This window comes from Gallinula chloropus (genome assembly GCF_964237585.1).
Source record: "Gallinula chloropus genome assembly, contig: HAP1_SCAFFOLD_203, whole genome shotgun sequence".
Lineage (NCBI taxonomy): Eukaryota > Metazoa > Chordata > Aves > Gruiformes > Rallidae > Gallinula > Gallinula chloropus.
In genome coordinates this window covers 101,150-125,548 of record NW_028168536.1, presented here as the reverse complement: position 1 = coordinate 125,548, position 24,399 = coordinate 101,150, and the positions used below count along the sequence as shown (strand labels likewise).

General features: G+C 54.3%; 1 protein-coding gene across 1 annotated transcript in view; it reads left to right on the top strand.

The window, feature by feature from the left end:
- Positions 1 to 269: 269 nt before the first annotated feature.
- Positions 270 to 24,399, top strand: part of LOC311204387 (hydrocephalus-inducing protein-like) — a gene marked incomplete at its 5' end in the record, with an annotated part of 39,830 nt that continues 15,700 nt past the window's right edge. Inside the window, 16 exons of the mRNA XM_084280818.1 lie at positions 270 to 359; positions 1,528 to 1,650; positions 3,680 to 3,879; positions 6,771 to 6,895; positions 8,278 to 8,479; positions 9,891 to 10,157; positions 10,700 to 10,775; positions 11,637 to 11,736; positions 12,778 to 12,896; positions 13,183 to 13,406; positions 15,499 to 15,566; positions 16,953 to 17,188; positions 17,996 to 18,096; positions 19,103 to 19,238; positions 19,660 to 19,824; positions 23,356 to 23,508. Coding sequence (XP_084136944.1) covers positions 270 to 359; positions 1,528 to 1,650; positions 3,680 to 3,879; positions 6,771 to 6,895; positions 8,278 to 8,479; positions 9,891 to 10,157; positions 10,700 to 10,775; positions 11,637 to 11,736; positions 12,778 to 12,896; positions 13,183 to 13,406; positions 15,499 to 15,566; positions 16,953 to 17,188; positions 17,996 to 18,096; positions 19,103 to 19,238; positions 19,660 to 19,824; positions 23,356 to 23,508 — 2,385 coding nt within the window. The remainder of the gene's footprint in view (positions 360 to 1,527; positions 1,651 to 3,679; positions 3,880 to 6,770; positions 6,896 to 8,277; positions 8,480 to 9,890; positions 10,158 to 10,699; positions 10,776 to 11,636; positions 11,737 to 12,777; positions 12,897 to 13,182; positions 13,407 to 15,498; positions 15,567 to 16,952; positions 17,189 to 17,995; positions 18,097 to 19,102; positions 19,239 to 19,659; positions 19,825 to 23,355; positions 23,509 to 24,399) is intronic.

Below are 24,399 nucleotides of genomic sequence, written 5' to 3'. Positions count from 1 at the left end.
TCTAGTTCTTCATCAGAGCATTGAACTCTGTGCTGCGTTAGTTAGAAACATGGCAAAGCTCCTGGCACGGAGGGTGGGCGTTGGGCTGGCGAAGTGGGAAGGGGTCTGGTCTGATCTTGTTCACGCTCGGGGCAGCCGCGGTCCCCGGGCTGGAGGTTGGTGTAATAACCCTGAGCAGGTGATAAGGTCGGGCACAAAGTCACCTGGGGTCAGCTGCTCTTCCTGGATTTTCAAAGTACCATTGTTGCTCCTTCCAGATTAGCTGAGACATGGCTACTAAGAACGTTCATCGATCCAGTGAGCTCTCTGGAATATTCCAGCGCAGAGTAGTAATGTCTCCAAAGAAGAAGTATGTCACTGTAAGTACCTGCTGTGGCCAGATAGGAGCTGTGGTGAGGCTGGAAACCTGCCCTGCGTCCCTCCTCTGCCTGCCCCTCCTGTTTAGCCACACTGTGAAGGTACACACCACCACCCCATCTCTTTGGTGCCATACTTGTGTTGGAGGTGGCCATCAAGGTGCGGTGGGAGATGGAGTGTGGGCTGAAAGTCCCGAGTCTTGTCTGAATGTGCTGCTGGAACCCAGTTAACGGGATGTCCTGGGCAGTGCACTGGAGTAGCTGAAGCATTGGGGTGCTTCTACCCATCCTCTTGGTGAGGGCAGCAGTATCTTCTGTCATGGAAGCGTCCTTGCAGGCACTGCTCTGACCATCCCTGCCCTCCCAGCAGCTGGGGATGTGGTGGGGCTGCTCAGACTCTGCCTGAAGACTTGAGAGATGTGTCCAGTCCCAGCTAGAATGGGGTCCAAACCAGTTTTGTCATGTGTGTCATCCTGGGTTGAGTGCAGATCCAGCCCTTGAAACAGCTGTGGAGTTGGGGCAGTTCCTCCTCCCCATCCATGAACGTGGGGCAGTTCCTCCTCCCCATCCGTGAATGTGCCTTTTGCTGGCCAAGGCTCCCTTTCCTGGAGGTAACCTCATGGAGGTGGTATCTCTGTATGCTTCTGTGGAGGGGGCTGTGAGGCCAGAACAGAGAGAAAACAAGGGCTAATTAAAAAGATAACTAAAGCTTGGACCCAGCCAGCTCCACCTCGGTCTTGGCACAGCGCTGCTTTTCTGCTCTCCTGTGATTCAGCCGGCAGTGACATCTCCACACGCCGGCTGGTTGTGAGCATTGTGCGAGGATGGAGTTAGGGGGTTTCTGATGACTCCTCCCCACTCCTTTCAAAGGTCACTGCCTGAATCCTGCAAAGCTAAAGGGGAAACAAATGCCCGAAGAGCAGAAATCCTCAAACGTGTCACATCAGAGGACGAAGGAGAAGCGCAGGGGACAGAGCCGCTTGGGTAGAGCGCGTGTTCCGCTCTCCATCATTCATTGACTGATGTTAAATATGTCAGCGGGGAACTTTGGGGACTTCCAGGACTATCCTAGTGGCTGTGGTGACAAATGGTTTATCAGTGGTGCTTGAACAAGAAAAGCCTTTCTGAAGAGAGGTGTTTCTGCAGCTCTTGTTGGTGTTTTGTGTTTCAGTGGACACCCTCTGCCTTCCTGGAGAAGTCTGTCACCAAGGCGCAGAGGATGGCCAGCACCCGGGAGCTGAGGCGGTCCCGGATTCTCCCGCCTCTAGATACGAGTGAAAGCTCCTGTGATGAGGTAGACCTTTTCCTGCCCTTTTCCTTGCCGTTTGATGTGATGTTTGAAGGAGGTGTGTGCTGGTGGCAGGCTTGCCCCCAGCTTCTCTAAATACCTCGGTGACAAGGTCCTGCTGTCCTTTGAAACCGCTGCTGCTGGTCGAGTTCCTTCTGTTGGGGAAAAGGGAAAACATATTTCCCCCCGGGATGATGTTGAAGCAACATCTGGTGCTAAGCCAGGATCAATAACCCCCGACCGAGTTCTGCTGGAGTTGAGTTGCTATCACCAAAGGGATGGTACTGGGGGAAGGCTGGGGTGGGACACAAGGGCAGGAGCTTGCCGTTTTCCATCCTCCCTCTGAACTAACCTCCTCCTTCCTTGCTTTGGTGTAGTCACAGCAAACCCTCAGGGCCGTGACACCCTCAGCAGTGGCAGAGTGGACCTTGGAAGGCCGTAGACCCTGCGGTACCTGCTCAGGGCTTAATGAAGCCGATTTGTTAATGCTTTGGCTTGGAAGGAGGAGCGTGAGCCTTCAGAAGGGTGTGAGGGTTGCAGGCTTCAGGGTCTTGCCAGGGAAGTCCCCCTGGGCAGAGTGGGGGGGATGTGTTTTATCTGGAGTAACACTTGCTTGGATGGGTGCTTAAAGCTGCTGCTTCCACAGGACCAGTGTGTATGACACCACCCAGACAGGGGGTTACTGGGGGGGACAGTGAGAGACCCGTAAGGAACGGGTGAGGGATTGCCTGGGCCAGCACGGGAGGTTGGGAACGTGTCAGATGAGTGCAGGCAGAACTGGCAGCGAGCTGCAGCTACTGGCTGCAGTGTCACCATGGTGTCTGGGGACAAGTGGGAGACCTGCCTCTGTCTTTCGGGTGGGCACAGTGCAGCTGGAAGAGGGGAGACGAGGCTTGGGAGGACTTATCTCTGAGGAATGCCTCTGCCTGGGGGACAGGGCAATGGCTGTCTGGCTCCTTGCTGAACCAGCCCAGGGCTGAGAATAGCATGCTTGGCTCTGGTAGGGCTGTCCCCGTGCCTCCCGCCTGTGGGCCTGAGAGCACCAGCTTCAGGAAGGCACCCAGTCCCTTCTGGAAACTTTAGAGGCGTTAGCAAGGCATCGGCTGTGCCACAGTGTGCAGCAGAGAGAGCAGAGCTGTCCCCTGCCTCCCCCAGGGCTGGGCTGAGGTGAAAGGGAAGTCAGAGGTTAGATGTGCAGCGAGAGCTCTCAGGGCCTGGGAGGAGCTGGAAGAGGCTGCGCCGAGGGCAGGGCTGGAATTGTTGGTGCCCTTCAGTACCTGTCAGGAATCTCTCAGGAATAGCTTGGGTATGGAGCAGAGCTGGCTCGGGGCTGGGGAGGTGGATCAGCTTTGGGAGGATGGGTGTCCCCAGCCTTGTCCTTGCGATGCTGTGGAAAGGGGTGGGAGATCTCTGCCTCCCTTGATGTTAAAACAGTCATCTCGGTAAGGAGTTGTGAGGGCCTGGGACAGGCTGCCAGGGAGGGGGTTGAGTCACCGTCCCTGGGTGTGTTTGAAAAAAGGGCAGATCAGGTACTATGGGATATGGTTTAGCACAGGACAGGAACAGTTGGACTCGATGATCTTAAAGGTCTTCTCCAACCTTGTGATTCTGTGATTTCACCAACGGCTGGTGGCAAAGTCCATCCAACAGTGTACCTGAGCATCCCCCACCAAGCTTCAAGTGGGGTCACTGGGATGGAGTTGGTGCCGTGGCATAACCGGATGCGGAGCGGTGCTGGAAGCAGGTCCTTGATCTGCTGCAATCCCTTCCGTGGGATTACTCTGTTCTGGTGCTTCGGCATCAAGCTATCAGGTGACTTGGTCTGGTTCTGCCAGCTCACTGAGGAGGCAGCTGGATCAGCAGGGGGGTTTCCTCTCTGCAGGGTACCAGCCCTGTCCCAGTGGTGCTGCTGGAGGGAAAGGTCGTTACAGAAAGAAGTGCTGTTCCATTCCCAAAGGCTCCTGTTAGTGGTGGGAAGCAGCGGTTTTCCTTCCTCCGGGGACTGAACGTACCGTGATTTGTTCCTTCCCCTCAGGATTACTCCCAGCCGATCACCTGTGTCACAGACAGGGGACACTTCATTGTGCGGATCCGAGGTATTGGTGCCCGGGCGGTCCTGGGCTTCCCCCTCCACCTGGACTTCTCCACCTGTCCAGTCAAATACAGCAGCCAGAAGACTCTGCTGGTTCGCAACATTGGTAACCGGGAGGCCCGCTACTCCATCAGCACTCAGAGGTAAGGGACCTCACTTCATTTGCCCAACAAAAGGTGTGTGTGGGTGTTTTTCTTCTAGAGCTCTAGAGCAGCAAGTTTCACTGCCAGGAGCTTGCTCCGACACGGGCTTCCCCCAGAGTCACAGTGTCCTTCAGGTGCCTCCAGGCACTGCAGCGTGGGATCCTCCACAGCTATAGATGGGATCTCTGCTCCCTGCCATCCATGAGCTGCAGGGGGACAGCCTGCTTCACCATGGTCTTCCCCACAGACTGCAGGGGAATCTTTCTCTGTGGTGCCTGAAACACCTCATCATCCCTCCCTGCTCCTTCTTCCCTGGCCTTGGTGTCTGCACAGTTCCTCACATCATCTCACTCCTGTCTCTGGGGGCAAAAAGCAGCTTCTTGGTGGTTTTTTTCCCTCTAACTGTGATTCTGAGGCACTGTGACCATCCCTGATGGGCTCGGCCTTGGTCAGCAGCGACTCCAGCCTTGAGTTGGCTGGGGTTTGCTCCGTGGGGCTTCAGAGAGCTTCTGGTTGCTTCTTGCAGAAGCCACCTCTGCAGATCTCCCCCTTCTCCAGCAGAACCCAGCCATGCAAAGCCACAACACAGGTACAGGCACATGTGAGAGAGGAGGAGGACAGCAGTGGGGTAGAAGGGAATGAGAGATTCATCTGAGCATGTAGAGGCCAGCTGATGGGCCTGTATCCTCTATGTTTTATCTGTGCAGGTTGAACTTGTGGTTTAGTTGATGCAACTTCTCTTTTCTGGCCTGAGCAAAGTCAGGCTCTTGCCCATTCACAAACCAGCTCAGGTGCCACCGTTGCCCAATCTGCTGTCCTGCTTGTGCCACTTGTCTTTGCCTCCCCTCTGTGGGTTCCCTTCCCTGGCACCAAGCGTAGAACTTTCTGCTCTCCCCATTAGGGTGCTTTTGCAGCCCATCTCCCATCCTTAACTGTTCCTCACAGTACTGAGAGCTCAGCTCGTGCATCTGGTCACATCCTGGTGATGTTCCCTGCCCGGTCATCGTTTGTCCGAGGACTTGGCTGTTTTCTGTTCTGCTTTTTGCTCCAGAGAGGAGCTCGTCAGTGAATGTGTGGGGCCAATTCAGCATCTTCGATAGCTTCCAGAAAACGTGGTCGCATTTTGGCCATGATTTGACTGCTTTTTCATGAAAAAACCCCAGCCAGCCCCCCCAGCACTGCCCATTCTTCAGTGTGCTCTGTGCCTGCCCTCCCTCCGCAGCAGGGCCGTGCCCAGCCCCTAACCGCAGCGCTTGGGAATAAAAATCCCAGGAGGCTAAATCCAGTAAGTCTCTTCCCATTGCTCTTGTGGTTCAGGCAGGAGAATGAGTTCCTTCTCCGTGACATTGGCAGAGAGAAATGTCATTCCAATAGGTTTAAGATGAAAATGGTGTCTGGGAGCAGACAAGGCGCAGCGCTGCCTTTTCCTGCGGCGATGGACGTTGTGCTCTGCTGTGCTCCAGGGACAGAGAGGGTCGGTCTGGGATTAGATCCCTCTAGGAGTGTCCCCACCCAGCTCGGAAAGCTCGGGAGATGATCCTCCAAGGCAGAGCGCTCAGCGATCCCCTGTGGTACCCATACACTACAGGGAGGTGTGGGGATGCACAAAGACCACCCGAGGTTCTGAAATTAGGGCGGAGGTGTAGGAAAAGGGGGGAAGGGAGGTGCTGAGTGTACCTGGGATTTTTCAGTGCAGTCTGGGATGCTTTGTCCTGAGGGACTGGGTTTGCTGGGATGGTTACGCTGCTTGACTTTGGCTGTTCTACTGCTGCCACAAAGTAGCATGTGCAAAGGTTAAGCCTTTGGGTTTGGTGGGGTTTTCCCTGCTGTAGGTCTGGGTGGACAGGGTGGGGCATTTCAGTCCCCAGTAACTTTGCTGTCTGCCTTGGGGCTGGAGGTAGCTTTTAATGAACTAGGTTCTCCCCAACTCAACTGGTTTTAGGATGCCAATTAAGGCAGCAGTAGACCAAAGAAAGCTTGGCTGTTAGAAGATGAAGGTAGCCCGGGACTCGCAGTATAGTGCAGCCTCCTTGCACGCTGTGTTTACTGAGCATGTGGCTGCAGCAGAGAAGCCAACGTGGTGCTTTGAGGGCCTGTGTCACAGACTTGCCAGCTTCTTTCACTTGTCAGCTGCCTTTCTGCATTATGTCAGGAGTATGATGGCCCTTGGTATCCTCGTGGGACATAACTTGAGCCCACTTCTGTCAAGATGGGGAAGCTTGACCCCTGGTGAGAGTAAGCAAGCCCTAAATACCAAGGTAGATAATTATCAGAGTGCTTACAGGTCTAGTGTTGCTCTCTTGCTGAAGGGCCATAATGGGCAAGATTTCAGCAGGTCCTGGTGTGAAGGAGTCTCCTGGGTTGGTGTGCCTAGATGAGGTTATAGGAGTTGGGGACTGCAAGGTGCTGCTGGGAGATCAGGCCCTGCGAAACTTCAGACATTGTGCAACAAAGCAAACGGACAGCTGGATGTAGTAAAAGCATGCCAGAAGAAAAGGAGCTATTAACCCCCCTCCAAACCTTCTCTCCTGTCTTTCAGGAGTAGCAGGTTTATAGGTGGCAGAAAAAAAACGGATGTCCCAGGGACATCAGGGTCAAGCTGTGCATGCAAACACCTCTTACCTGCTCTGGGCTCTTCAAAACCCATTCTCTGATGGTATGGTCCAGACTGGAGCCTGGCTGCAGAATCTGGGGGGGATGAAGTCATTTCATACTCTCTGGACTTCGGAGAGCGAGGGTAGCCAGCCGTGTTTCTGACCCCCTGTGTTCTGGGTTGCTGCTGCCAGCTGCTTGTTTGCTCCTCACACAAGCGAGCTGCCGGGAACTAGACTGCAAAAGAGCCCCCAGAGCTCCCACCACAGTCCTGATGAGTGTGTGTGTCTCTGTTGCAGCCCTTTCTCTGTCGATCGCTCCAGCGGTACGCTCGGCATCGGTGAGGCCATGCAAGTAAGAGTGGACTTCCACCCGCTGAAGTCTGGGGATTATTGCGGTTCCCTGATAGTTCACTACGACACAGGTGAGTGTCCTATCTGCAGGTCTGCGTCCTTCAAAGCAGAACAAGGCTGAACTTCCTTTGCAATCTACTTGTAAACCCTTTTGTTTCAAAACCTCTGTGTATTTTGGTGCTTAGAAGGGCAAAGGCTGAGTCTGTCCTTATTCTGTCTGTCTGGTGTCCTGGCCCATCCCCGGGTGTTCCCTGCTGTCAGCACAGTAGCCAGCACCCCACACCCCTGTGACAGTCATCTGCCATCATTGCCTATTGTCCCAAGCACCCAAATTCCCTTGCTGGGTGCTATCCCCCAGCTTTACCTCCAAGAAAAGTGAAAACCAGCTGGTGTTTGGGGGCTGTTAGAGTGCATCCCCCTCAACAGGAAGGAGAATGCTTTGGGAATCTGTTTTCCTGGGAGCTGCTGGGTGGAGGAAGGATGAACCTTGAATCTGGGTGACCGCGTGCGTACGCGCGTGTGATGTTCCATTCCGAACCAGTGCTGGATTTGGTCCTGTAAGCGTAACGTGTGTGGGGGGGTGTGTGTCTCTATGGGATGCTGTCACATGCCCACTGTCCCTTACACACCTCTGTCCCATATGCCGCTTCCCCGTGGTCTTGCTCCAGCCCCTTTTTCTACGCCGCCCTCTAAATCCCACTCTTGACAACATCAGGACTAAAGCAGCCAGGACATGGGGGCTCCTGGGATTTGTCAGGAAGAGACAGGTAGGAAATCTTTACGAGGGTCCGAGGTGCCACCGAAGTGCCATCAGCTTCATAAGTGGCTTTAAGAACAAGTTGAGGGGGGGAAAACTCAAGGAGAAGGTGAGATGTGAAACAGCTTCTGTCAGGATCTTCGTGGCTTTCTTGAAAAACCTGAGTCTTGTTCTCACTGAAGCAGCTGGTTCCTCCCCAGCTTACATGGGGTTGGGTTTCTGCAGTGAAGCTTAATGTTTGCTGCAACTGGGACAAGCCTGTCCCTGTCCCTGCTTGAGCAAATGTAGAGGAAGTCACAGTTCTCCCTCTGCCCGATATTGGGTGGATTGAAGTGGCAGCTCTTCAGACTGTCCTGATCCAGGAGTACGGGCACTGCTTCTACAACACAGGGAAGCTCTTGTCTGCATCCCATCCTGCCATGGGCTGTCGCTTTGCTCCTTGCTCTGCCACCTTCTTTTCTGGCCCACACGCTGCAGGCATCTTTTGGGGGGGATCAGTGAGAGACTGGGAGAGACTTGACACTTGTGGTGGGCCTGGAGGAGATGCTGTGTGAGCTGTGGCTGAGGTGGGACTCCCCTGGGAATGAGGGGTAATAAAAGCTGTAGCCCTTTCTTCTGTGAGCTGAGGCTCGCTGCGTTCCTCGTACTTCCATCGGCAAGTGAGAGGAGTAAAGAGTCCCCTTTGCTTTCTTCCAGGTGAAGACATGAACACACACCTTCATGGAGTGGCTGTAGACGTCAACATCTGTCTGGATGAGGAGCCTGTGACCATTGAGAAGACCTACCTCACGCTGTCGAAGCGCAGATGCGTGGCCATCCACAACCGCAGTGACATCATCGCCCGCTTCCAGTGGAAGGCTTGTGGCACGCAGGAGGAGGAGGATCAGCGGGAGAGAAGGTCCGTTTCAAAGATGCCTTTGGTTAGGTACCCTGCCCAAGGGGAACGCTACCGTCTGGCCTCGAGGTGGGTTGGTGCTTTTAGGACAAGTCAGCCATCCACAGCATCAGGGTGGGTGTCCCTGGGCTTTAGGGTAATGGAGCTGGGTGCTTCCCATCCCAGTTCCATCCACCCTCTGGCTGAGGGTGATGTTTTGGGGAGGAAAGCTTGATTGCAGTGAGTGGATTTCCTCTGAGAGCGAGCTCTGGTGTTTGTGGGAGCTGCAGACTGCTGCGAGCCAGTGTCTCCCGGGCTGCAGAGAGTCTGTGAAGCTTCATTGGCCCAGGAGGATGAGGCCATCTCCTGAATAGGTTTGGGCTGTCCAGGTTTCCAGCACGGGGTGTTTCTGCCTTTCCTTCGAGCCTGGGGAGAGTTTGTAGGTGGAAGGGTCTGCAGGGAAGGAAGGTAGGGCAGCATGGGACTTGGAAGTGCATTTGGGCTTCAGAACCCCCTGTCTTCATGGTGGTGAGAGATGGGGCTGGATCTTCAAAGGACGTCTTTGGGGAAGCTTTGAAAGGCCTCTCTCAGGTGGCAGAGACACACTCGGAGCCCGGGAGGTGGAATGAGGAATGGGAGATTGCACTTCAAAGCTTGGGTGATTTGGGAATCCTTTCTCAGAGTGGGGTGGATGCAGGAGTTAGCGTGACCGTGGAGCTGATGAGGAACCTGCCACAAACTGGAGGCTTTGTGAGGGCTTCTGAGCAAATAAAGGTGAAGGGAATTAGGTGAGAAATGCCTTGAAGGCCAAAAGTAGTTTTCCACTGTTACCTCTTTTTAATTGCACAGTGTGTGACTTGTGTGTGAGCTCAGTGTGTTAAAAGAAAACCTCATGACCTCCTCTTGGTAAAGGAATAGTCCAGGGAAGTGCCCCCTCTCCCCACCTGCCTGTCTCAGACTGGGCCCTGAGTGATGCTCTGCCCCTCAGAAGCCATCTTTTTCCCCAATTAGATTTGATCTCCTGCCAGCTTGTCCCCTAGACACTTCCCAGGATGTTTGGGGATGGTCGTAGCTCCAGGGCCGCTGACCTGCTGTCAGAGGAGCTGTTGAGGTCTTGGATCAGGGAGGATGTTTTCATGGGAGAAAGCAACACAGGACCCCAGTTTGTGCCCCAAGAAGAGCTGGGTCATTGGAAGCTCTGTCCAGGGGTTTGTCCTGCAGGACTCTCTGGGATGTAATGGTGGAATTCCTGTCTGCTGATGGAGGTTGAGTTGAGGGTCGCTCATCTCGGGCTGGCAGCCCCCGCTAAACGCGCAGCGTTGCAGGTCAGCCGTGGAGGAACGTCTGCCCTTGCGCTCTACGGGGAGCTGGCCAACGCAAGGAGTTTTGGTGCTGGTGAGGGCACTCGCCCCAGGCTCTGTCTGTGTGCAGCCAGGAACGGCCAGGACTGCGTTTCCTTTCCAGTTGTGTTTGAATTGAGCCGGGTGACGATCGCCGTGTGGTTTCTACCCCGCGGCCTCGATGTGCTGCATACGGAGCCGTCTGCTTCCCCCCTCCCTGAGTTGTCAGCTGCTGGTTCCTCGTGGCTGTGGGACTGGAGCGTGAAGGGGGACAGCAGTGCACCCGCTCGGAAGTTCTGCTCCCTTCCCATCTCTGGCTTGTCATCCTTCAAGTCCGGGATGATTTTGGCAACTACTCCCAAGTGAGGATTAACTGTGTCAGAGCTCTGAGGAGAAGGGGAAAAGGAAAAAAGCAGGTGGTTTAGGGCCAGGCTGAAGGGTTTGGGCTCAGAGGTGCCAGTCCTGACGTCTTCATCAGGTGATGTTAGGCTTCCTTTCTCACAGCCTCTGTATTTCTGCACCTACCCACTGATTTCACTGGGATGCTGTGGTGCCTGAATGCCGGAGCCCTGGGATCCTCTGGTGGAGGCGGGGTGGGGAGCAGAGGGGCTGTGGTTGTTCCTTACACCTGCGGGTCTGAAAGGGAAGAGAAGACAGTGATGCTGGGAACCTGCAGCCCAGAGCAGGGGTCTGATGCCCTGCCTGGTGATACGCTGCCCTGGTGCTCCTCATCCTCCTCTGCCTCCCCTGAGCATCCTGGGGGTAGGAGAAGCCAGTTTGAGGATGGAGATGGATTCCCCATTGGTTGTGGCAGCAGCTTTGAGCTAGGTCGCTCTCCTGAGGGCTGCTCACTTGTGTAAGACCCCAGGACGCAAGATCACCTTTCCCGCCTCCTCTTCTGCAGCATCCCTGACCAGAGTGCCAAGGTGCAAGGAGAATCCCTGCTTTCCTCCGACGGGATCTTCAGCATTGAGCCAGCGGTAAGTGAGAGCTTTGAAAGCTCCCTTTCTCTTCTTCCTCCTCCTCTTCCTCCCTGAATGAGGTCACTCAGCAGATCCCTGCTTGATGTGCTGGGAGGAAACATTGGGTTTCTGGTGGGGCCGGGAGAGCTGGTGGCAAAAAGCGTTTCCCAACTCGTGATGGGCACCGGGAGCCTAAAGCTGGGCTTTGCTCCCAGGGCTATAAATGAAGAGCTGCCCAAGTGTCCTGACCACGTTCAGAGGGATGGAGCCTTACATGTAAAGGCACACCTTGCACAGGGCTAACGCAGGGTGTGGGACCATGTCAGTTGAGATGCTGACCCGAAGAGCGAAGCGCTCCTCTGTGGGAAGGAGGGCAAATTCAGCCCCCGGAACTTTGTCACTGTGAGGGTGATGGAGCCCTGGAACAGGCTGCCCAGAGAGGCTGGGGAGTCTCCTTCTCTGGAGACATTGAAGCCCCCCTGGATGCATTCCTGTAGGATTTACCATGTGTGACCCTGCTCTGGCAGGGGGTGGGACTGGATGAGCTTTGGAGGTCCCTTTCAGCTCCTAACGGTCTGTGAGTCCGTGACTGGCCAGCACCTCTGAAGCGATCCTGCTGGACTCGCTGGAGTGTGAGCTGGGCTGGTTGCTCCGCTATAGCCCTAATTTAAGAAAATGCCTCTCCCAGGTGCCAGTAAAGGTCAGGGACTGGGAAAGTTTTTTGTAGCTGCTTCCAAACTCCCTTATAAATATTGTTGATCAGTGTTACTGGCTCTTTCCTCTTCCCTGGTGCTCTAAATATCGGCTCATGGGGCCACGGTTGGAACGAAGGGATGTGACGTTTGAAGATAAATGGTTTGCTGTCTGCTTCTGTTTTAGGAGGGAGAGATTTGGCCAAATTGTTCAGCTGAAATTAGTGTGACCTTTAAGCCTGAAGAAGCCAGAGTGTATCAACAAAAGTTCTACTGCGACATCTCAGGTACGGCTCCTGTCCCCTCCTGCTCTTGCCCGTGGTGGGGAGGAGCCTGGCTGAGGTATTATGGTGGGAATTTGGGGAGTTGCTTCTCCCTAGACATCCTAAAGCCCTGTGGTGGTTAGATGCTGCTGCAGGTGGCGAGCCCTGGAGCACCCAGGTGTGGAGCTGTATGTTGGGTGCAGGTGGTGCTGAGCTGCATGAGTATAAACAGCAGATTTTTGTCTTGGGTTGTGTTTTCCTGAGCTTTACACCTTCCTTGAGTGGATTTCAAAGCTCATCTTAGCACATGGGAAGAGATTCAGAGGTGGCGTTGGAAACTCAGCATCACCCCAAATCCTGTGTTCAGTTTGGGCACCTGACTCCAAGAAGGACATGGAGGTCCTGGAGCGTGTCTAGAGAAGGGCAGTGGGGCTGGGGAAGGGGCTGGAGGGCAAATCCTCTGAGGAGCGGCTGAGGGAGCTGGGGGCGTTCAGCCTGGAGAAGAGGAGGCGGAGGGGAGACGTTATTGCTCTCTCTAGCTCCCTGAAAGGAGGCTGTGGGGAGCTGGGGCTCAGCCTCTTCTCACAGCTAAGTAGCGAGAGGACGAGAGGGAATGGCTGCAAGTTGTGCCAGGGGAGGTTCGGGTTAGAAAGGAGGAGAAATTTCTTCTCCAAAAGAGCCATTGGGCATTGGAAGGGGCTGCCCAGGGAGGTGGTGGAGTCACCGTCCCTCAGGAAAGGTTGGATGAGGTACTTAGGGACATGGTTTAGTGAGTAATAGAGGTGGTGGGGGGATGGTTGGGCTGGATGATCTTGGAGGTCTTTTCCAGCCTTAATGATTGTGTGATTGTTTCAGGGTGCAAAGTGATGGCTCAATTAGAAAGCAGCCCAAGGGTTTGGTCAGAAAGGAGAAAGCAGCCCAAAGGCATATCTGCCAAGGGAAGGGTCCTGTACCTTTCCCTGGATCTTCCTGGGCTGATCTCTGCCAGCCCCAAGTCGGAGGCTAGAGCCTGGAAAATGCGGGATCAGAGGGAATTGCTGTTCTGACATTGAATTCTCTCCCCAGGCCGTGAGACCAGGCTGCCCCTGTGCATCCAAGGGGAAGGCATAGGGCCTCAGCTGCGCTCCAGCTTTGAGCGTCTGGACATCGGGGATGTCTTCATGGGAGCAGCACACAAGTACGAGGTGAGCTGTGAGAGCTAGCAGGGCTTGGGCTGGAGCCTGCTGGCTCCTTGTGGGATTTCTGGCAGCTCAGGAGTTGTGAGCAGGGCAGTTCTGTGCCAGCTGGACAAAGGCAGAGGTTCTATGGAGTTATCACTGCTTTGCCTGGAAAAAACCCAAAGGCAGAACTTGTCCCGTTGTATTTCCTTTGCCTTCTGCCTTGCAGGTGTTCATTGTTGAATTAGAAAGCAAATGGGTCTTCTCTAAAGGAAATGTCCTTCTGTGTTTCCATTTTGCCTTCCTGCTGCAGGTGGTGCTGTTTAACAAAGGACTCATCCAAGCTGCCTTCAGCTTGGTTCCTCCAGCTACAGCTCTGGGCTCCTGCTTCACCTTTCTCCCCAGCGAGGGGGAGATTTTGCCAGACGATCTCCAGGTCATCCAGATCTCCTTCAGTTCCACCATCCTGGGGAAGTTCACAGAAGAATTCAAGTTCAATGTGAATGGATCCCCTGAGCCCGTGACCTTGTCTATCAGGTGAGTGGGGAGGTTACAGGAGCTTGGTGGGCACCTCTGGAGTTATCTCTGGGTAGTGATCTCCCACCTGCCTCATTTTCTGGTGAAGCAGAGAGAAAAAGGTGTTGTGGGAGGTCTTGGCATGGGGATGCTAGGTTACGAGCTGAGACCCTTTAACCTTGGCTCCAGTTTGAACCTTGCAACCCAGGGGTGATGACCTTCCTTCCTTCCTACGCCCTCAATATACCCTGTTTAACTCTGAAAGACTTGGGTGCCTGTGGGAAGCACCTTGGCCTTCTTGGTGGAGCTTTCCAGGACACTCTTGGCACGGAGTTTGGCAGCGACAGGTTCCTATCGTGAGCCTTTGACACCCCAGTGTGATGATCCTGGGTCTGGAAGTGACTACCCATGCTGGGAAAAGTTTAACTGGAAAGGTGTGGAGATGCCTGCTGCCCAGGGTGGGTACCAGGAGCTGGTAGCTCCTTCCCCCTTTGGGTTGCGGCAGGCGTGTGATGGGCTGTAGATGGGTCTGGGATGGGTCTGTGATGTCCCACGTGAAGGCACAGCGAGGCCAAAAGCACTTTGGAGACCCTTGAGCAACAGGCCAGCCTGGGTGATTTTGTGTTTTATAATCCTCTGTTAAGAATCCACCCAACCTGGGTAGCAGCAGGCTCAGTGTCATCCCTCGCACTCCTGTGTTGGGACAAGGTGTCCTCCCAGCTCCTGTGCAGCGAGTGCTGTGCTGCCTCCTTCCTGCAGCTGGAAAAGCGCCGATGCAGGAGCCTGGGAGCTCTCTGTAGCAAGAACTCGGGCATCATCCTGTGGGCCGGTGCTGGTGCAGAAGATAATGTGCACCAAGCCGAGGAGGGGAAAGAGAAAAGGCTGCTAAGAGAGTCAAAGCTCCTTTCTCAGGCTCTCAGCAGCGGATAAACTTGTCCCAGTGGGTCATAACCATGGGCTGTTGGGATAGTGTGGTGTAGGCAGGCAAGATGTGGGGCTGGCTGTGCCTCCTTGGCCAGCAGCCTCCTGCTAGATCAAGGTAGCCAAGAAATGAAAGGAATCTGCAGTGGGTTTTGCTGGTGAGGCAAGAGAAACCGGTAAAAACAGAACAAGAAGTTTATTGCTTGAAGAGAGAGCGGGGAGTCGGTGTGACCAACTGGAGCTTCAAGACACCCACCCACCCGCTCGAGCTGAGCGCCCCGCTCCTCGGGAGGCTTTGAATGCTGGATTGAGTCCCATGCGGAGAACAACTCCCATTTGGATGTGAGCTGGCTGGTGGGATACTGGGCTATGAAGAAGGGAATGAGGATGAGTGTTTGAGCAGTTCTTTGTTATCCTTCCCACTCAGCAAGAACCCCCGAGTCCACTAATGCTGCCATAGATGTGATCGTTCCCAAAACATCCGCGTTTCCCCCCCAGGTGGAGCTGGGCTCGGGTGGCATCAGCCATGAGGTGAATTCATGAATGGTGTGTGGCTCCAAGGGCCGATTTCAGGCAGTGATGGCGAGTTTCAGAGTTTGGAGCTGATTTTAGGGACAGGAGAGGAGGTGTGGTGGGTTCAGGGCCCCGTGTTTGGTTTAAGATGTGTTGTTCTTGGCTGTGTCAGCAGTGAGAAGCTGATACATTCCTGTGTAGAATTGTTGGTGATCTTGTTGTGGTTGGTGGGTGTCTGTGCGCTCCCTAGGATTCTGATAATTGTGTGGATCCAGATCTCCTGAGAAGACGCTCAGCCACTCAATGGAAACGCTGGCTCCATCTGAGAAGAAGGGAACCTGAGGAGGGTTACTCCATTGAGTCCGCTTTTGTGTGGGCATCTCTACCCATGCGTTAGAGATGGGGAAACTGAGTCACGGAGCCATCGCTTGTTTGGGGCCCCTCATTGAGCCAACTTGGGGGCATAGCTTTGCCCTATCCTGCCTGACACTGTGCCCTAAGCCCCATCTGATAGCTGCTGGCCACCTCCTGTCCCCTTGAATGAGGGCAAGGGTGTGAGGGGCTGGTTTGAAACCCGCCGTGGTTCTGACACCGGCTCTTACCCGCCCGAGCAGCAGGGAGAGCTGAAAGCTCTGCAGTTCTCTAACTCAGCCAGTGCCTTGTCTGTCTGTCCTCACAGTGGCTGCGTCATTGGACCAACGCTCCACTTCGATGTGCCTGCCCTCTGCTTCGGTGACGTCTCCTTCGGTGAGTGCGCCCTGGGCTTGGACCGCGGGCCGAGAGGTCCATGCGTTACCGAAACGGGGCGCTTGGAACCTCAGAGCACCCAGAATGTGTGTTCCTCTGCAGCAGCAGCCTTCAGGGTGTTAAAAGCAGGACTGATACCCTTGGCAGCAGAATGGCCGCGAGGGTATCAGTCCCTGAAATGCCCCGGGAATGGGAGATGGGGAAAAAAGGGTGATGCTGGCGGGGGAAAGAAGGGCGGTGCCTGGGAGGGGGAGAAGGGCGACGCTGGGGTTGGGGGAAAAGGGAGACGTTGGAGGGGGAGAAGGGTGATGGAGCTGTGAACCAGCCTGAAGCTGCTCTGGATAAATGTTGGGAGGACAGGAGCCATTCAGTCCCCTGAGCCTTAGTGTGAAATGTTAATTAGTGCTGGGAGGGCACCTTGTTATCACCTACCCCATAATATGCCCAAGCCATAGCTCTGCGCAGAGCTCCTTCCCTGTGTCCCCCCACCCCGAAAGCCCAGTTCTGCTGAGGCAGCAGCGCTGGTGGCTGAGCATCCAGAGCTCCATTGAAATGCAGGTTCTGGTTCTCCATCTCTGCCTCACAAAAGGCTTTTTACTGAGATGAGGTGAAGTTTTTAATGGGAAATCAGTTGTGGATTGATGGAAGGGCCATTATCGAGATGGGCCAGCCAAACCAGATGTCTTCTCCTGGGCTGGTCTCCTGCCTCTGCAGAACATCCCCACTGAGTGGGGTTATGCCACTGGTGCGGCAGGGAAAGCTGGTGTCAGAGCTTTTTGAGCAGTAATGAGACGTCGCCGTTCGTTAGGGAAGGTGAGACACGGCTTCTGCTGATTTCTCAGCCAGTGTCAGGCTCAGCTCCTGCCAAGTGGGCTGCAAACCTTCACGTGCTCCATCTGGTCACCCTGAAACAGGAGATGCCGTAAGGCTCCAGCTAACAAAACTGCATCAGAGGGCTTTGCATCGGGCTGTAGCTCCCCATTTCATCCATCCCTGCTTTTACTGCAGCTTCTCCTTGGTGCCAACCTGCTCTTCCGTATTGCAAACCACGGGGGGTGTTCATGGGGAGTTTTACGGATCCGATTCTGGGAGTAAATGCTCTGTCTGGCTGCTCACTCTTACGTGAGACGTAACCGGTGCTGGTGTCGGGGCAGCTGAGAGAGAAAAACTGATGGCTTTGGGCATCAGAGCTGCCAAGGAGGGATCTCCATCACCAGCCTGGCACAGAGCTTCCATGGCAATTAATTCCTTGCTGGGCTTCTCAATTAGCTGCAGTTGAGATTGAAGAGAGCCAAAGTCCAGGTGCAGTTTTACCGTGAGAGGCTGTTCAGCCCAGGAATGGTGGGATAACGGGGGCATAAATCCCTCTGTGTGTCTCTTCCCCAGGCTTCCCTCACACCTTGTCGTGTCGCCTCAAAAACACCTCCTTGGTGCCCATGACTTTCCACCTTCGCATCCCCGGGGACGGCTCGGGAGGGCCCAGCGTTACCAGTGCTGCTTGGCTGTCGAACAACGATCCTGAGCCCTGGAGATGGGGAGTTGAAGGTTCCATCAGGCCGTCCGAATTTACCATCAAGCCTTGCAGCGGGACCATCCGCGCCCTGGGATCCAGGAATATCAAGGTGTGGGGAGAATCCGTCCGGCCGTGCTTCAGCAGATGGAGCTGAAGCTTCACTGGTGGGGAGGGTCCGGGGGGGCTTTAGTGATGGGAGGCAGATAGATGCACTTGTGTTGTCTGGGTTGGTCCGGGATGTTTGTGAAGGGGCATCGGTTTGTTTCCAGAACCATCCGCTGAGCATCCTGTGCCCTATGGTCAGGTGCGGAAGCCACGTGTGTGCTTGAGCGCTGCGTGGAGCTGTGGCTTTGGCTTAACCGTGGGCAGAGGAAGGATGAGGACAGCGGGTGGCCATTAGAGAGATGCCCTTGTGTAAAGCAGTTTGCTTTTCTTCCCGGACTTGTTTTCCCTCTCCCAGTGAGCAGAGGAGCTGCATTCACTGCAGCCATCCCTAGGGGGGGCTGAAGCAGCTCTGCCAGGTGTGACCTGCACCCAACTTCTGGGGCCCTTGGCATTTGGCCCTGGCTGTAAAGCTGAACTCGCTGGGTTTGAGGCAATGCATTGCCCCGGGATTTACGCTGTTGTAGCTGAGATTAGAACTGAGATTAATTTTAATACAGTGGTGAGCAGAGCAGTTGTCTGATTAGGCTTTAATTCAGCTTACACACACCCTGTTAACCACACAGGGTGTTGAACCAAGCAGATGCTGTCAGGAGACCTTTATTGCTCTCAGACTCTGCTCTACACATGGAGCAGCAGAAGGATTAGGGGAAAATCCTTCTCCTTACCATGGAAGGAGAATCAGGGGACGCCACACACGGAACGATAGTTTTTGGGGGTGGTGAAGGTCTTTGATGCTCTTCTCTGTCACCAGGTCACCCTGTGCTCCAACACCGTGAAGAAGTACAAGCTGGCGCTGGTGGTGGATGTGGACGGTGTCGGCAAGGAGGTGCTGGGGCTGCTCCTCACAGCCAGGTATCGGCGCTTTCCTTTGCGGCGTGTCCTCTCTCCTGGTGCATCGTCTCTCCTCCCCTCACACAAAGGCCAGCTCCAAACGAGAAGTATTACTTAATGAGCTCGTTAAGCAGGGCTTTGAAAGCAGCCAGTGTTGAGGAGCATCTGTGCTCACCAGACAGGCACAGCCCCCAGCCTTTTCCTAATTATATTAATTAGATTAATTATAGACCTATTTCTTTGGTGGGTGAGGTGTAACAGACTTTCAAAGGGCTGTCTCTCTCCTCCTTCCTGCAAGCAGTCAGTGGGGGAACTGTGTCTGTGTTGCCACCAAAGCACAGTTTTCCTTTGGGATGTGGGAAGCAGCCTGGTGTCTGTCTGGCTTAACAAAGGCACGTGCTAATGGGGAAGGGGCTTAGGGCAGGACTGGTGCAGGAAAAATAACAGTAAGATCTTCCGAAGGAGAAACAGAGTCCTTGATGCTGAGGAGAGCTCAGGTTTTGCTGCTTCCCTCTGGTCCTTTTGAGCATGAATGTTCTCACACTTAAGCTGGAAGTCATCCCTGCTGCAGCCAGGCTGGATCCCGCTGTGCTGTGGGTGTTGGTGTCATTACCAGTAGGATGCAGCTCACTGGTGCTTTTCCACCGTCTGGTCAGTGTCTGGGCTGTGATTTTCTTTTTAACAACCACCCACTGCGTAAGGCAGGGGCTGGCTCGGACCTTCCATCGCCACAGCAAGCAGTTAAGGCTCTTCAGGCCCCTTTTCTGGAGAGGAGGGAGTAGTTTCTGCTGAGATACTGGGCCATACTGCACCAATCCTTGGTGGGAAGGTTCCTCCAGAGCTCAGGGCTTGCTGTGGGAATCAAAGGGAATACAGGAAGCTGAAGGCGATTTATTGCTGTCGGGGTAATACATGTCTGTCTGACAGTGACAAATGTGTTCCGCTCCTCTGTGCCCTATTCAAGGAGGAAACAAATTCTACGTTCTCTCAGTATCTCTAATTCCCTTTGGGACATCTCTTTGCCTAGATGCATCGCTCCTGAGCTGGAAGTGCGGGACCCCACTGTGACATTTGGCCGGTGCTTCCTAAACTTCCAGTACGAGCGGCCGCTGACCCTGGTGAACAAGAGCCGCGTTCCAGCCTGCTACAGGCTCCTTCCTCAGGTTTGGCATCGCATCTGCCCTCAAGAGTTATCCAGGGGTTTATTAAGGGGATGAAAAATAATAACAAAGGGGTGGGGTAAGACCTTGCTGGTTTATATTCAGATGGGTTCTTGTTTTCAGCAAAGCTTTGGGTGTAGAAGAACCGCGCCCCTCCCCCCCCCCCCCCCCCCCCCCCCGACTATAGACTTTGGGAAGAGGTTTGTATTCTAGTCTTTAGGTTGATTTTATGCAGGGTGGTGAAAAGCTGCTGTGAGGAGGCTGCTGGCATGGGTGTGTATGCCTGTGGGTGCAGCAGCTTTTGGACCCCCTTGGGATTCAAAGCCCATCCCGCTCTCCTAGCTGGGTTCCAATGGTAGATGTTAAGGAGTGCAGGTTTCTTCGGAGGTCGCTCTGAATTTGGGTTTGATTCTGTCTCTTACAGAAGCACAAGCAGGGTGATGCTGTGCTGTACTCCAGCCCCATGTTCTCTGGGATCATCAAGCCTTACAGCACTGTCAGGGTCCCGTTGGTGCTGGAAGCCCAGAAGTTGGGACATCAGTCTGCTTCTGCTGTGCTCGCTGTGCTTGGGAACAAGAAATCCCCATTGGTGAGTCCTCGAGGTTCCTAATTCCAGGGATCCTTCCCGGGGCTGCAGTACGCAGCCAGGGTGGACAAGGAAAGGGGTTCGTGGTACAAGCAACAGTCAAGGTCTAGAGGAGAGGAAGGCTGGTGGGACTTCTTGGGCAGGTGACAGTCTGAGAGTCCGATGTGGCACATAATTACAGATAGGGGAGACAGGATAACGAGCGCAGTCTGCAACCCAGCATGGTCCCTGGAGCTGAGACTCTGCTGCGTGATTAGGTGAGCAGGAGCTGCTGCTTCAGAGCAGGAACTTTTGTTCAGGAGGGCACTGGGACAGCCTGTGTGAGAAACCACGCTGAGAGCTTGGCCCATCACGTCGAGAAGTATCTGTCTTATCTCTGCGTAAAGCCCTGTGCATCTCCACACCCCTGGCATCTGCAAGGCAGGGACTCTTCCTTTTTCCAGCACAGGCTTGGAAATGGTGAAGCATTCCTGACGATGTTTCTGGAGCCTCCTGAAAGATGCTGTTAGCGTTCAGGCATGCACAGCAGCAGCAGTGACAGCAAGATGTAGGCAGGAGAATGCCTTGTGTAGTGTCCTGGCTTCATCTAGCTGAAATCTAGAACAAATGTAGTTAATTAAATTTAAGTTTAGAATGATATTAACTTTGGAAGCGGCTGTTTCAAGATGTCTTGCCATCTCTCTGAGCATGAAGTAGGATGCTACAGGAACCTTAAGCTTTCTGTACCCGAAAGGGAGGCTGGCCTTTTGAAAGCAGGCTGGGGATTGAAACTGTCATTAAAAGAGATGGAAACAATGCTGCTCAATCCCTGGATGCCAGGGAACATCTCAAGCCTGGCCTTTGTGGCTGTGCTGGTAGGAGAGACAGGCAAGCCTGAAGTGGGACAAACCAGTTGCTTGGGCGTAGATGTGGTGTTTCCCTGGAAAAGGGGGATTTCTGCCCTCTAGAACCAGCCTGCTGTTTAACTGCAGGTTCCTTGCAAAGCTTTTCTCCTTGAGCTAACAGCTTCTGGGTTCAAAGCTTCACCTTGCCTAAAGTATTTGCCTTTGGAAGTGAACGTCATCTTCATTTTCCTTGTGCTTCAGCTGGAGGATCCCAGCTCTCCCTGGCAGGGGGTTGAGTGGCTCCACAAGCCCGTGAAGTCGGTCTTTAACATGCAGCATTTACGCTCCCTTGCCGCGAGCGCCGGTAGAGGCTTCCCTGGGTGTACTGAGCGCAGGGATGGGAGTTTCTGGCCGTGGGGCGGCATTCTCCCTGTTTCCTATAGTCTAAGCAGAGTAGTGGATTCATCTGAAGTTTTCTGGGCTAGCAGAGCATCAACTTGCACATGCTGCACTGGTGGCAAATCCTCCCCATAGGGATCCTGTGACCTCAGCCTGACCCCGGGGGAATGGCTGCAGTGCGTCACGATGGAGCAGAGCGCGAGCTGGCTCTGAAGTCACCCCGTCAGCGCGGATACCGAGTCTGCGGCCGCACCTTGCATTGCGTTGAGTCCCTCTGGGTGTCTGTCGCTTGGTGTTGGGCTTGCAGTGGCTGCGTGCCAGCTTTGGTGTGGTGTATTCTGTCATCCTCTGTGGGAAGGAGCTGGTAAAACCCAGACCTGGGGTTACTGGTGGTCACTTGGACCACGGCTGTCTGCCAGGGACAGATGCTCTTCTTTCCTAAAGGATCTACCGTGACGTTATGGTACCCAGAAGCAAAGCCAGAGTGGTGCTGGGGTTTGTACGTGCAGCAGTATTACCCAGAGCAAAACTCCCGTCGCCTTTCACGGGTGTCACATTGCCCGTCACGCTGTTGAACAGGGTTTTTCTTTCCCCCTTTAAGAAGACAGCAGATGAAGAGTTTCGTTGGCTTTTTAATAAGCCTTCTCCTTGGTGAGGATTCATTGTGTTAGTGCACGTTCCCTCGTTAAAACCAGCTAGCCTGAGCATCTTCCAGATGTTATTGTGTCCACCTCCAGAGGGCTCTGCCCTGCCTTTGCTGCTCCCACCCCACTGCCACTGGGAAGCCAAGGCAGCTGGTGAGACACAGCTCTTCCCTCCAGCTCCTTCTTCCTGGCAGCTCTGGGCAAGCATCAGTAAGACCTCAGCTCTCCCTACCTCCCTCCTCCCGGAGCGATGAAACATCTATCATCACACAGCTTTAGCTTCCTATTTTTGAGGTACCAGCCTTGGTACGTGGCTTGTTGGGGGTTTTTTGGCTCTTGCACAGTGCGCTGTCAAGAGATGAGTGTTTACAGACGCTGCTCCTTCTGCCTGAACTGGACTAGTGATTCTGACAGCTGTCAGTGCCTTTTCCTCGAGTGGGCCATCGTTAAAGGTTTTCCATCACAGAGGCTGGTTTGTCCTGAGGTTAAATCCCACTCTGTGTCCTCTGGTGAATCACACAATGATTGTCAGTGCTGGGAGTTCTGTGTGTTCGGGTTCTGTTGAAAGGTTGAAGTGTTCTTAGGAGCTGGGCTTGTTCAGCCTGGAGAAGAGAAGGCTTTGAGGGGACCTCATTGCAGCCTTCCTGTCCCTGAAGGGAGCAGAGGAACAGGAGGGAATCAGCTGTTCCAAAGGGCAGACACTGGCAGGACAAGGGGGATGGAGTGAAACTGAAGGAGGGAAGGGTTAGATGAGATATCGGGGGAAGTTCTTTCCAGAGAGAGTGGTGAGGGGCTGGAAGGAGCTGCCCAGAGAAGGGGTGGGTGCCCCATCCTTAGGAGTGTTCAAGGGAGTGTTGGATGGGGCCCTGGGCAACCTTGTGTAGCTCCAGGCGTGGAGGTTGTTGGCCCTGCCTGTGGCAGGGTGTTGGAGCTCTCTGGTCCTTGAGGTCCCTTCCAAGCCAGACCGTTCTATGATTCGGAACTGGTGAAGTCCAACCAGAGCAGATGAAGTTCCCTGGTTTTTAGCGCTGTGAGAAGGTGGCTCAGCACAGGAACCCGTCTTCCTCCTCCTACCATGGCCTTTACAAGAAGAAAACTTGGAGGGTCTCAGGCTCTGGAGAGAAAAGCAATCCTGCTTGAGGGACAGAATGAATAATGAATCTCTTGTTCCTGTAGTACTGGGAGTGCCCAGAGGCAGCACCGAGAGGCAGCCAACGGACGTGATCTCTGCTGCCAAGAGCCTGCTTTGCTGGGGGCTCGCGCTGGTTTTCAGGGGGCAGCTTTGTGGGGGATGCGGAAGAAGTTACCGGCCAAGTGTGGCTGTCTGGAAGTCCTAGAGGACAGTTTGGGGCAAGATCCAGCGGGAAAAGGAGCGGGAGCAAGAAAAGGGGCAGGAGCAGGCATGGGGTAGAGGAAGGAGAGCTGAGCAAGGGGGAAAATACAAGTGTGGGGAGCTGGTTTTCTTTATCCCCCAGTAACAGGGGCCTGTGGCTTCCTGATGGGATCACTGTAGATCCCACACTTGCTCCAGGCCTTCTGCATCAGTGTTACAACACCTCAAACGACCGACAGCCGTAATCACCCTCCAGTCTAGGGGTGCCCTGAGAGCCATCTCTTCTTTAAACTTTCCCTTGCCTTTGTTTTTTTAATCTTCCCTACCTGGACAGGACATCAGCTTGAAGGCCGTTGGAGAGGGACCAGTTGTCCACGTGTATCCCAGCAAGATCGATTTTGGCGATATCCAAGTTCTGGCGGACGCTTCTCGCACTCTCTACCTCTCCAACCAGAGTGTTATCCCTGCGTCCTTCCGGGCAGAGGTGGTAAGTATCTGTGGGGATATTTCCCTACAGAAATGATGGCTCCATAGCAGCCTGGGACTTGATTTTTGCACGTGATGTTTCCATGTCGCTATCTGAGAGAGCAGCAAGGTATTCCACCGCAGCGCAGCAAGAGAAGCCCAGCACTGGGGGACCCCTCAGGGAGGCAGGGAGTTTTCCTGGATGGTTGAGCAGAAATTGATGCCAGGTCCTTTCCACAAGTTCTGGCTTTACATTGTGGGAGGTGTTTTGCTCTGAGCTGTGTATTTGGAGCTCTGAGATGAAGAGAAGCCCGTAGCCTTTTTCTCCTGAAAGGAGCACGGTTTTCCTGATCATCTCCCTGCTCTCTCTGCGTCTGTTTCAAGCTCCTCCTGGTGATGGAGACCATTGCTCTGCTGCCAGCTTGCTCCCTGTGAATGTGACTTTAGAAGGACTGGGGGGTCCAGTGCCCTGATCGCCCCATCTGTAAAGGGCAATCTGGAATAAACAAGAGGAAGAGAGAGGAAGCTGGGGCCGTGCCCACAGGGCACAGCTGGCAGGTTTCTTCCTGCTTGTTTCTTCATTGCCCCTCTGTACACATTCAGAGCTGGATTTCCCGAAGCAGAGAGTGCCAGGGCACCTCACTGCGGCTGATGATCAGTGGGAACGGAGTGCTTCAGTCCTGGGAGGGCTGTTGGGAAGCACTGCCCAACTCTTGGGGAAAGAAGACTTTGGGCATCAGGATTTTGCTCAGTCCGTTTGGCAGAGTTTATCCTTCAGGCTCTCGGCCGTATCCCCCGGCTGCGTGGCTGCTGCAGTGGGGTTTGAGCAGTCCTGGCCTTGAGCCTTTGTGCAAACCCGTCTGTGGGGAAGCCAGGAGAGATGCAGCTTGCCTTGGTGTGCTCTCCCAAGGGG